The sequence below is a fragment of the Oryctolagus cuniculus genome, chromosome 12, assembly GCF_964237555.1.
Source record: "Oryctolagus cuniculus chromosome 12, mOryCun1.1, whole genome shotgun sequence".
Classification (NCBI taxonomy): Eukaryota; Metazoa; Chordata; class Mammalia; order Lagomorpha; family Leporidae; genus Oryctolagus; species Oryctolagus cuniculus.
The window spans coordinates 105,088,432-105,100,716 of record NC_091443.1 but is presented as its reverse complement, the minus strand read 5'-3'; the positions used below and the strand labels follow the sequence as shown (position 1 = coordinate 105,100,716).

Sequence of the window (12,285 nt, the reverse complement as noted above, 5' to 3'; positions counted from 1 at the left end):
TATTTGAAACATTCCTTCCCTAAGCCAAAAATATCTAGTGACATGAATTACACATCTTTTTCTTACACATTCAGCCACACAACTTGGCTCTACAGTGACTATGAAGTAGGCAGGCACACAGGTGTGGCCCGGCCTGCTCTTTTCTCTGGCCTCTTGCTAGGAAGGGGCTTGCTGTAGCCCCGCGCCTCCAGGGCGCATGGCCTTCAGGCCATGTGCTCTAGGCTTCCTGGTTCCTGGTGCTCAGTATGAACCCCCATTCACCTCTCTCTCTCAAATAAACTCTCACTCTCCTATGCATCTTTCTTACTAAATAAAAGCTTAAAATGTACCATGCTGCCTCGTTTACCTGTGCCGGTATTTAGAATTCTTCTCTAAATATTAGGCAAGAACCCTCTTGGGCTTATTAATATCGGGGATTTAGGCCGGCGCCGCGGCTCACTAGGCTAATCCTCCGCCTTGCGGCGCCGGCACACCAGGTTCTAGTCCCAGTCGGGGCGCCGGATTCTGTCCCGGTTGCCCCTCTTCCAGGCCAGCTCTCTGCTGTGGCCTGGGAGTGCAGTGGAGGATGGCCCAAGTGCTTGGGCCCTGCACCCCATGGGAGACCAGGAGAAGCACCTGGCTCCTGGCTTCGGATCAGCGCCGTGCGCCGGCCGCAGCGCGCCAGCCGCGGCGGCCATTGGAGGGTGAACCAACGGCAAAGGAAGACCTTTCTCTCTCTGTCTCTCTCTCACTGTCCACTCTGCCTGTTAAAAAAAATAAAAATAAAAATAAAAATCGGGGATTTAGTAATAAGCCCAGGGTGAAATCGTAAGGCACCCCAAATTTGGGTAGCACATGTGGCACCCTGGATAGCATTTGTAGGGAACTTTAAGGGGCCACATTTCAGTGTAAATTTTAGGGGGTCTTGTCCAATTTCAACTACACTATCTATGATTGTCGAGGGTTGCCCCAGGCACTGGGGAAGTTCCAGAGTGGTTCGGGATCCCCTGCCCCACTCAGAAAAGTAAACCACCTCCCTGGGAAACCGGCTGGATCACGGGAAAGCTCACCCTAAGAAGGGACCTTTGCTACAACAATGCACTCTGATTGCAGTCCACGCTGCAGCAGAAACCGGCTGCCCGCCTGCTAGCCCTGTGCAGTGTGTGCAGCACTGCTCTGCTCACCCCGACGGCTCTGGGTTCCTTCACCATCAGTAACTACAGCCTGAACAGGTTGTTTCCTGTGGCCTGTAACAAAAATACTGTGAATACTGCTTACTAGAATCTCAATCTTGGAAATCAGCCACAACTATTACTCAATAAACTCATTACAGTTACAGAACAGAGTTTAAGTATTACAAAACTTGACAGCGGGGTGGACACTGTCAGGTAGTAGGCTAAGCCTCCGCCTGCGGCTCCCGCATCCTACATGGGCGCCGGTTCGAGTCCCGGCTGCTCCACTTCTGATCCAGCTCTCTGCTGTGGCCTGGGAAAGCAGTGGGAGATGGCCCAAGCGCTTGGGCCCCTGCACCTGCGTGGAAGACCTGGAGGAAGCTCCTGGCTCCTGATCGGCGCAGCTCTGACCACTGCGGCCATTCGGGGAGTGAACCAGCAGATGGAAGACCTTTCTCTCTGTCATTTGCTCTCTGTCACTCTGCCTCTCAAATAAATAAATAAATCTTAAAAAAAGAAAAAGAAAGAAACTGCATCATTTCCTGGACACTTCACTGGTCCGCCTGGACTCTCCTCGGAGCGCAGACTTGCTGAGGGGTCAGGCGGTGCACCCACCTCCACCCTGCTCTCGCCTCGGCACCGCCATCACCCCCATGCAGGTGTCGTCCACCCCCACCCAAACCCACTCCCCCAGAAGCCCACAACCCTCAGCCTCGTCCACTCTTCCCGCCACTGCGCGCCCACAGCTTCCCCAGACATAAGACGTGCGCGCGCCGGCGGGAACATGGCCTGAGGAGGAGGCGGCCGTGCGCGTGCCGGCGGCGACGTGGCCTGGGGAGGAGGCGGGCGTGCGCGTGCCGGCGGCGACGTGGCCTGCGGAGGAGGCGGGCGTGCGCGTGCCGACGGCGACGTGGCCTGCGGAGGAGGCGGGCGTGCGCGTGCCGGCGGCGACGTGGCGCGCCGGCGGGAACGTGCCCGGGGCCGAAGAGGATGGAGTGAGCGCGCGCGCGCTGGCGACTGCGCCTGCGCAAAAGCGCCAGCCCAGGGCCGCCCGCGGTGGAGGGGGCTGCCGGTTCGCTGTGGAGTCGGCCCCCTCGCTCTCTCGCACCTTCTGGGTCAGTAGGCGGGACTGGCGCAGTCGCTCCTCGGCGCTGATGGCCCGCAGACGCTGCTTCAGCTCGGCCCGCAGGCTCCGCTTGGCGCCGCTCACAGCCGCCGCCGCCGCCATCTCCAGCGCGATCCCGCCCGGGGCGCCCTCGGGTGCCTACGGCTGTGGCCGCTGACGCTGGCCGCTCTGGGGGAGGAGGGGCAGGGCCGGGGTCCGGGTCGCGGGCCCGCGGCGCGCCACGCCACGCCCCCAGCCCGCCCCCGGCTCCCCGGACCCCCTCCTCCGCGCCGCCCGCCTGGCGACCCCGCCCTCCCGGGTCCAGGGCTGCAGGTGGCGCCCGGGCCCTGCCTGGAACCCAGGACCCGCGGGCCCGCACGCGCTCCCCTCCGGGGGCCCGCAGAAGGGCCGCCGGCCCCGCTCCCTGTGCCGCGTGCAGCCCTGGGGCGCTAGGGGGACTGGGCCCCTATAAAGGGCCAGAGACCCCCCTCTTTGAACAGAGCTCCCTGCTGCAGTCGGGGGGTTCATTGCCCTTGAGCTGGACTCGCCCCGCGTAGGTCAGGAGGTGCCCCCGCCTCTGGAGAACCTAGGACCCGCAGTAGGTTGCCCGGTTCCTTACGGGCCCAGGATGCCACCGTATTGTGAGAAAATGGAGGCTGCCAGTGAGCCCGGCTCCAGCTGGCATTTGCCCTTCGCCGGCTGGGGGAGTCCCTCCAGGGAGTGGGTTGATGTAGAGAACCCTTATGCGTCAGCCTTGCCCCCATGTTGCCCGCCGGTAATGCAAATGTCAGTTAATTTTTAACGTGGATGAAGGTATTGACCTGTTAAATAATTACAGGCCAGAGCTTAGAAGCCTAACAGGTGGATGTGAACATGTAGTAGGTCTTGGGTTAAAAGTGTGTATAGAAAAAGCACCCAAGGATAGCAGGAAAGCACTGGAAACGGAAGATCACCAGGGAGCTAGCCCTTCTGGACATGGGAGGACACTAGGAAGCCGGTGTCGTTGAAACGGAAATACACCAGTGAACCAGTGGAGTAGAATGGAAAACACGGAAGTAGACTCAGAGCCATGTGGAAATTTAGAACGTGATAAAGATAGCATCTCAGATCCCTGGGACAAATACGGACTTTTTAATAAAGGGTGCTGGGACAACTGGATAGCAGTGATAAAAAAAAATTGATCCATTCCTCAAACCATACATAAAAAACTCCAAGTGGATTACAGTTCCTCTTTCACTTGGGTGTAGGGAAAGGTTCTCTAATTGTGGTTCAAATCCCAGAGACAATAAAAGACTGATGAATTTGTGGGCATTAAAAAAAATACACGGGGCCAGAGTCAGGGTCCCATATGGGTACCAGTTCTAGTCCCAGCTGCTGCATGTCCAATCCAGCTCCCTGCTAAGTTGCCAGGGAAAGCAGTGGAAGATGGCCCAAGTGCTTGGGTCCCTGCAACGTGGGAGACCCGAAACTCCTGGCTCCTGGCTTCAGATCGGGGCAGCTGCAGCTCTTGCGGCCATTTGGGGAGTGAACCAGCGGATGGAAGACCGCTCTCTCTCTCTAACTCTGTGTATATTAGCCTTTCAAATAAATAAATTAAATCTTTTTTTAAAAAAAGCTCCATATAAAAAAATACACAAAGCCCAAAGACAACTGACAGACTGAAAAGAATATGCCACAGACAGAGGGCTAATCTCTCTGATACATGAATGTCTTAGTCCTTAGTCCATTTTTCCTGCTCTAACAGAAAGCTGAGACTGGGCAGGTTATAAGGAACAGAATGGATTGGCTCATGAGTCTGGGAGCTGGGAAGTCCCAAATGCAGGAGCTGGCATACGGGAAAGGCCTTGCTGTATCGTCCCATGGTGGAAGCCTAAAGGTTGAGGTGGGGGATTGAACTCAGTGCCTTTTTATAATGAAGTGACTCCCACAACAACAGCATTAACTCATTTATAAGGACAGCGCTCTAATGACCTCTTAAAGATCTCACCTTGGGCCAGCGCCACGGCTCACTAGGCTAATCCTCCATTTGCGGCGCCGGCATCCCATTTGGGCACTGGGTTCTAGTCCCGGTTGCCCCTCTTCCAGTCCAGCTCTCTGCTGTGGCCTGGGAAGGCAGTGGAGGATGGCCCAGGTGCTTGGGCCCTGCACCTGCATGGGAGACCAGGAGGAAGCACCTGGCTCCTGGCTTCATATCAGCATAGCTCTGGCCATAGTGGCCACTTTGGGGGTGAACCAACAGAAGGAAGACCTTTCTGTCTCTCTCACTGTCTAACTCTATCTGTCAAATAAAAAAATTTAAAAAGATCTCACCTTGTCATACTGTTACAATGGCAATTACATTTCATTGTGAGTTTTGAAAGGGATGAACCTTCAATCCATAGCAGTAAAGAACTCAAAAAGCTGAAATGTGAGGTCATTAGGAAAATAGCCAAAAAGCATTCAGACTGGGGGAAAAGAGTAGAGCTACCTCAGTTCATAGATGACATAACCTTGTATATAAAAAGTCCTAAGGAATCCACACACACACACGCACACACACACGCACACACACACACAGCATTAGCACTAATAAGCTCGACACAGTTTCAGGATACATGATCAGTATATAAACGTATCTAATAATGGTCTTCCAGCTGGGACATCAGCCCTTCCTGGTTCTGCTGTAGCATCCAGCTTTCCTACTCAAACGGGGACATCGTCTGTAGGTTGTATTAGCCTCCACAATCATACAAGTCAATAGTTTGTTTTACAAAAAAAAATAATAATAATAAAATCACAATTGCATCAAAAAATAAGTAACATAAAAAACTTAGGAATAAATTTAACCAAAGAAATGTTAAGCTTACATGATAAAAATTATATGATACTGTTCAAAGAAATGAGCGTAAATCTATATAAATAAAACAGCATTAGAAAACTTGATTTTTTTTTTTGAAAGGTAAAGTTACAGACAGTGAGAGGGAGAGACAGAGAGAAAGGTCTTCCTTCCATTGGTTCACTCCCCAATGGCCGCAACGGCCAGAGCTGTGCTGATCCAAAGCCAGGAGTCAGGAGCCTCTTCCTGGTCTCCCATGTGGGTGCAGGGGCCCAAGGACTTGGGCCATCTTCTACTGCTTTCCCAGGCCATAAGCAAAGAGCTGGATTGGAAGAGGAGCAGCCGGGACTAGAACCGGTGGCCATATGGGATGCTGGTGCCGCAGGCAGAAGATTAACCTGTGCCATGGCGCTGGCCTGAAAACGACTTTGTTAAGGTGGCAGAACTCCCCGAATGGATCCACAGAGGTAATACCATCAAGAACAGATCTGGCTTTTCTGCAGAAATTAATCAGTGAACCTGAAATTCATATGAAGATACAGGGACCCCAGAATGGCTGCAACAGTCTTGAAAAAGAGCAAAGTTGGAGAACTCCCATTTCTCAACTTTAAGTTACTACAGAACTACAGTAATCAAATGAGTGGAGTACTGGTTTAGGGATACATAATGCATAGGTAAATGGAATAAAATTGAGAGTCCCGAAATAAACCTTGACCCTTTTTTTAAAAAAAAAATATTTATTTATTTATTTGAAAGTCAGAGTTAGAGGCAGAGGCAGAGAGAGTGTGTCTTCCATCTGCTGGTTCACTCCCCGAATGGCCGCAACAGTCAGAGATGCACTGATCTGAAGCCGGGAGATTTGTCTGGGTCTCCCACACAGGTGCAGGGTTCCAAGGACTTGGGCCATCTTCCACTGCTTTCCCAGGCCACAGAAGTGGAGCAGCTGGGACTCAAACCAGTGTCCATATGGGATACTGGCACCGCAGGCGGTGGCTTTACCTGCTACGCCACAGTGCCAGCTCCAATCCCTGACTTTTAATTTCTTTTTTTTTTTTCAAAACACTGCGCAAGATAATTCTAAAATGAAAGAACCATCTTTTTCAACAAATAATGATGAGAAAACTGCCCACATGCAAAAGAAGTTGGATCCCTATCTAACACCACATTCAGAGTTTAACTCAAAATAGATCAAAGACTTGAACGTAAGAGCTAAAGTGATAAAACTCTTAATAGAAAACATGGGCATAAATCTTCATCACCTTGGATTAGGCAATGGTTGCTTAGTCATAGCATCAAAAAACTCGAGCACCAACTGAAAAAACAGTGGGTAAATTGGATTTCTTCAAATTAAAAATATTTGTTTATCAAGAGACTAAAAAGACAGACTCTAGGGAGGGGGAAGAAAACATTTGCAAGTCCTATATCTGGTAAAACTTGCATCCAAAATATATAAAGAACATTACAATCCAACAATAAAGGACAATCCAAAGAGAGCCAAGAACTTACATAGAATTTTTCCATGTAAGATATATAAATGACCAATAAGCACATGAAAAAATGCTCACCATCCTTAGTCATTGAGAAATACAGATGAGTCACACCCACCACAATGAGTATAGTTTTTTAAAAAGGAAAATAACAAGTATTGCCACGGATGTGGGGAAATTGAAACCTACGTGCCTGTGGAAAAGTAAAATTACGCAGCCACTTCATAGAACAGTTTGGAAGCTTCTCAGAAGGTTGAATGTAGTTCCCGTAAGACCCAGTAACTCCACTCCTACATATGTACCTAAAGAGAGTTGAAAACACGTCCACACAAAAACTTGTATATGAATATCCGTAGCATTATTCACAATAACCGAAGAGTGGAAACAAGCCAAATCCCTGTCCACTGATGAATGTTCCGACGAGATGTGGTGTATCCACCTGTTGGAATGCTATTCAACCGTGAAAACTCATGGAGATCTGAAACATGCTATAACACGCGTGAACCTTGAAAAAGTACGCCCGCCAAGTGAAGGAAGTCAGACCCAATAAGCCGCGTTTGTGCGGCCTCACTTATGTGAATTGCCCAGAACAGGCAAACCCACAGAAGCAGGAGGTAGATCAGCATTGCCTGGTCTGGAAGCAGGAGGCGTGGGGCACAGGGCTTGTTTTTGAAATGAGGAAAATGTCGCAAAGTCAGCTTCGGGTGATTGTTGCGCAACGGTGTGAATGTACTAAAATCCAGCGAGTTGTACATTTTGAAGGCTGAATTCAATGGTATGTCATTCATCAAATAAAATCTACACGAATGTGCTAGTTTTTGAAAACAATACAGTAAGCGTACACCAAAAGCAAACTTTGGGGATTGGGTGGGAACAGAGTGGAAAGGATGGGAGGGTGGAGTGGAGGAGCGTGGAGATTCTCTGTGCCGCTGTGGGTGGCTCTGAGTCAGAGGCACAGGACGCTACCTACAGTTGAGCAGCATGGATGCAAGCCCAAACAGAATACAAACAGGCCAGACCCAGCTGGATTACAAATGTGTAATGTAAACACGACAAAATGGGTGGGGACGAGAGGAACTTGCCTCCGTATAACTTTGAAAAACAGTATTTCTCCCTGAGTATCATAAGGTGAAAGACAAAAGAAACTTTTTACAAATAATTGTACTTTAGTTTTTAGAATTGCGAAACTATTTTATTTGCATTCTAGAATTGAGCAAATAAGTCAATGAACTGAGAACAACGAGAGTCAGCTTTCCCCTGTTGGAAAAACAAGTTGAGAAATTAAGACGGGGGCAGCTAGGATGACTCCTGGGCTGTTGGAGTTGGAGGTGCTGGCAGGAACTCATGGTTTTTGGTGTGGTCCTTCAAAAGGTCCATGGAATATGCAACTAAAAGACAAAGGTGCTTCTCCTGGTCTCCCATGCGGGTGCAGGGCCCAAGCACCTGGGCCATCCTCCACTGCCTTCCCCGGCCACAGCAGAGAGCTGGACTGGAAGAGGAGCAACCGGGACTAGAACCTGACGCCCATATGGGATGCCAGCGCCGCAGGCGGAAGATTAACCAAGTGAGCCATGGTGCCGCCCACCCCCCCCCCGCCGCAAAACATTTTGATATTCATGTACTTGAGGGATCTTCAAAGAGTTCATGAAAAGTGCATATTATAAAAAAATTATGCATGTATCTCAAACTTGTGGGCATTTGAGGGAGCCACTGGATGTGAGCATGCTCTCATCTGTATCTATCTATGTATGTCTATATCAATCTCTTTCTCTAAAAAATTTTTTTAACTTTTTGTTAAATTTGATGAAGGGCTGGTGTTGCACAGCAGGTTAAGCCACCACCTGCAATGCTGACATCCCATATAGGCACCAGTTCAAGTCCCCGCTGCTCCACTTCCTATCCAGCTCCTGTGGATGTGCCTGGGAAAGCAGCAGAGCATGACCCAAGTACGTGGGCCCCTGCACCCAAGTGGGAGACCTGCTCCTGGCTCCTGGTGCCTGGCTCTGGGCTCCTGGTTCCTGGCTTCGGCCTGGCCCAGTGCTGGCTGTTGTGGCTGTTTGGAGAGTGAACCAACCATTTGAAGATTCTATGTGTTTTTCTCTGTCCTCTCTTCCTAACTCTTCCTTTAAAATAAATAAATAAATATGTAGGCGTCCTTCCGGCTACGTCGTGGAAGCAGGATTGCGCCGCGTCTTCCTGAAGAAGGCTAAGAACAAAAAGATGCACCTGGGGTTGACCGGGAGCCTACACGCATCTAAGCCTTGGGTGGGACCTGGGGTCCTTCGCTGGAAGCCACTCTTGCTGAATGAAATAGAAACCAGGCCAACTCTCCTGGTGGACAGCTGGTCGCCTACCAGAGGTGTCTCCTGTGGAAGGTATCCTTGGCGGTACTCTAAGCCATACAAAGACAACTTGCACCCAAGTTTGTCTGACATCTACCCTGTCAAGTGTCCATGATGCGGGTCCCGAGGGAGGTGAAGGCTTTGCGGTCAAGCTCCGTGGCCTGCCCTGGTCCTGCTCTGTTGAGGACGTGCAGAACTTCCCGTCCGACTGCACGATTCAAGATGGGGCCACAGGCGTTCATTTGATCTACACTAGAGAAGGCGGGCAGAGTGGTGAGGCATTTGTCGAACTTGCATCAGAAGATGATGTCAACATGGCCCTGAAAAAAGACAGGGAGAGCAGGGGGCACCGGTACATTGAGGTGTTCAAGTCTCACAGAACCGAGATGGATCGGGTGTTGAAGCACAGCGGTCCAAACAGCGCTGACACCGCTAATGATGGCTTCGTGCGGCTTCGAGGACTCCCGTTGGATGCACAAAGGAAGATATTGTTCAGTTTTCCTCAGGGTTGGAAATCATGCCACACGGGATCACTTGGCCTGTGGACCCCGAGGGCAAGATTACACGGGAGGCCTTTGTATGGTTTGCCTCTCAGGAGCTAGCAGAGAAGGCGCTGGGAAGCACAAGGAGAGAACAGGACACAGATACACTGAGGTATTTAAGAGCAGTCAGAAGAAGTGAGGTCATACTCAGATCCTCCTCTGAAGTTCAAGTCTGTTCAGCGACCCGGGCCCTGTGACAGGCCTGGCACAGCCCGGAGGTATATTGGCACGTGAAGCAGGCAGGCTTGGAGAGAATGCGGCCTGGCGCCTGCAGCGCTGGCTACGGGGGCTATGAGGAGTACAGCGGCCTCAGCAATGGCTACGGCTTCACCACTGATCTGTTCAGAAGAGACCTCAGCCACTGCCTCTCAGGAATGTATGACCACAGACACGGAGACAGCGAGTGCACAGTGCAGAGCACCACCGGCCACTGCGTCCGCATGAGAGGGCTGCCATACAAAGCGACCGAGAACGACATCTACAACTTCTTCTCTCCACTTAACCTGGTGAGAGTCCATATTGAGATCTGCCCAGATGGAAGAGTGACGGGCGAAGCTGATGTGGAGTTTGCCACCCACGAAGGAGCTGTGGCAGGGATGTTGAAAGATAGGGCCGCCGGCGCCGCGGCTCAGTAGGCTAATCCTCCGCCTTGCGGCGCCGGCACACCAGGTTCTAGTCCCTGTCGGGGCGCCAGATTCTGTCCCAGTTGCCCCTTTTCCAGGCCAGCTCTCTGCTGTGGCCAGGGAGTGCAGTGGAGGATGGCCCAAGTGCTTGGGCCCTGCACCCCATGGGAGACCAGGAGAAGCACCTGGATGCTGCCTTCGGATCAGCACGGTGCACCGGCCGCAGCGCGCCAGCCGTGGCGGCCATTGGAGGGTGAACCAACTGCAAAAGTAAGACCTTTCTCTCTGTCTCTCTCTCTCTCACTGTCCACTCTGCCTGTCAAAAAAAAATTAAAAAAAAAAAAAAGATAGGGCCAATATGCAGCACAGATACATAGAGCTCTTCTTGAATTCCACCACAGGGGCCAGCAACGGGGCCTACAGCAGCCAGGTGATGCAGGGCATGGGTGTCTGCGGCTCAAGCCACCTACAGTGGCCTGGAGAGCCAGTCAGTGAGCGGTTGTTATGGCGCTGGCTATAGTGGTCAGAACAGCATGGGTGGATATGATTAGTTTTGTAGAAGCATTTGAGTTCATTTCAATCACATTTTCAGAGGCAGCCAGCAAGCAGTGAAAAAGCAGTTATTAGGCCGGCGCCGCGGCTCACTAGGCTAATCCTCCGCCTAGCGGCGCCGGCACACCGGGTTCTAGTCCCGGTCGGGGCGCCGGATTCTGTCCCGGTTGCCCCTCTTCCAGGCCAGCCCTCTGCTGTGGCCAGGGAGTGCAGTGGAGGATGGCCCAGGTGCTTGGGCCCTGCACCCCATGGGAGACCAGGAAAAGCACCTGGCTCCTGGCTCCTGCCATCGGATCAGCGCGGTGCGCTGGCCGCAGCGCGCCGGCCGCGGCGGCCATTGGAGGGTGAACCAACGGCAAAGGAAGACCTTTCTCTCTGTCTCTCTCTCTCACTGTCCACTCTGCCTGTCAAAAAAAAAAAAAAAAAAAAAAAAAAAAAAAGAAAAAGCAGTTATTACCCTAGAGGAAGCTGTGGGACCCATTTTGCACCATGAGTTTGTGAAATCTGGATTAAAAAATTACCTCTTCAGTGTTTTCTCATGCACACTTTCCTTCTAGCATGTGATACTGAGTAAACTAAAACTATTTTCCGCTTTTCTCGATTAACATTTTAGTAATATCCTTCCGAGTGATGTTATCTGAGTTAAAGTAGTTTAAGTATGTTAAATTGTGCATCTTTTACACCACACCACAGTGAACACCTTGGGGAGATGTACTTTTTTGGAAAACTCAAAGGTGCTAGATCCCTAATTCAAAGAGAAACATTTCTCATGTTTGTTCATTCTAGTTTCTATTTTCATTTAAATCTTTTAGGTTAAGTTTAAGCTTTTTAAAAGTTAGCTTTGAGAATTGAGACACACAATACTAATACTGTAGGAATTGGTGAGGCCTTAACTTAAAACTTTCTTTGTACTGTGATTTCCTTTGGGGTGTATTTTGCTAAGTGAAACTTGTTAAATTTTTTGTTAACTAAATTTTTTTCTTAAAATAAGGACTTCTTCACAATGAAAAATAAATAAATATGTAATCATTAATTAGTTTGGTGAAAGCATGTGATAGAATGGGATTGCACTGTGAAAACCTGGAAATTTTAGTGAACTCCAAGAGTAAGTCAACAAACTTTTCCTGGGAGGGCATTTGGCACAGCAGTTAAATCCCTTCATGGGATGCCTGTTTGTGCATCAGAGTGTCTGATTCACGTCCCAGCTCTGCTTCCAGTCCAATTGACTGCTAACATCTCAGGAGGCAGCAGGTGATGGCCCAAGTGCTCGGGTCCTTGCCACCCACATGGGAGACCCAGATGGAGTCCCTGCTCCTGGCTTTGGTCTGGACCAGTCCTGGCTATTGCAGGAATTTGGGGAGCGAACCAGAGGATGGAAAATATCTGTCTCACTGTCTATCCATTTATTTATATCTGTATCTCTTTCTTCCTGCCTTTTAAATATAGTAAAACATAAATAAATTTTAAGAACACATTTACTGGGCCAGCGCCGCGGCTCACTAGGCTAATCCTCTGCCTGGCGGCGCCAGCACACCGGGTTCTAGTCCCGGTCAGGGCGCCGGATTCTGTCCCGGTTGCCCCTCTTCCAGGCCAGCTCTCTGCTGTGACCAGGGAGTGCAGTGGAGGATGTCCCAAGTGCTTGGGCCCTGCACCCCATGGGAGACCAGG

General features: G+C 50.6%; 1 protein-coding gene and 1 pseudogene across 7 annotated transcripts in view; one reads left to right on the top strand and one right to left on the bottom strand.

The window, feature by feature from the left end:
- The window catches only part of MTHFS (methenyltetrahydrofolate synthetase), a 173,106-nt gene extending 169,923 nt beyond the window's left edge, over positions 1-3,183 (bottom strand). For 4 of the 7 annotated variants that reach the window (XR_011381073.1, XR_011381074.1, XR_011381076.1 and 1 more), the window contains exon 1: positions 2,260-3,183. Coding sequence is in view for 2 of the 7 variants with exons in the window: in XM_002722962.5 (XP_002723008.2) it covers positions 2,260-2,379 (120 nt within the window). In the remaining 5 variants the exon portion in view is untranslated. Of the gene's footprint in view, positions 1-1,049; positions 1,742-2,259 lie in introns of those variants that run through there. The other 3 variants (XM_002722962.5, XM_051834228.2, XM_070054602.1) reach the window with 3 other exon arrangements.
- Positions 3,184-9,109: 5,926 nt separating this feature from the next.
- LOC100349880 (heterogeneous nuclear ribonucleoprotein F-like) lies at positions 9,110-10,376 on the top strand (annotated as a pseudogene).
- Positions 10,377-12,285: the final 1,909 nt, after the last annotated feature.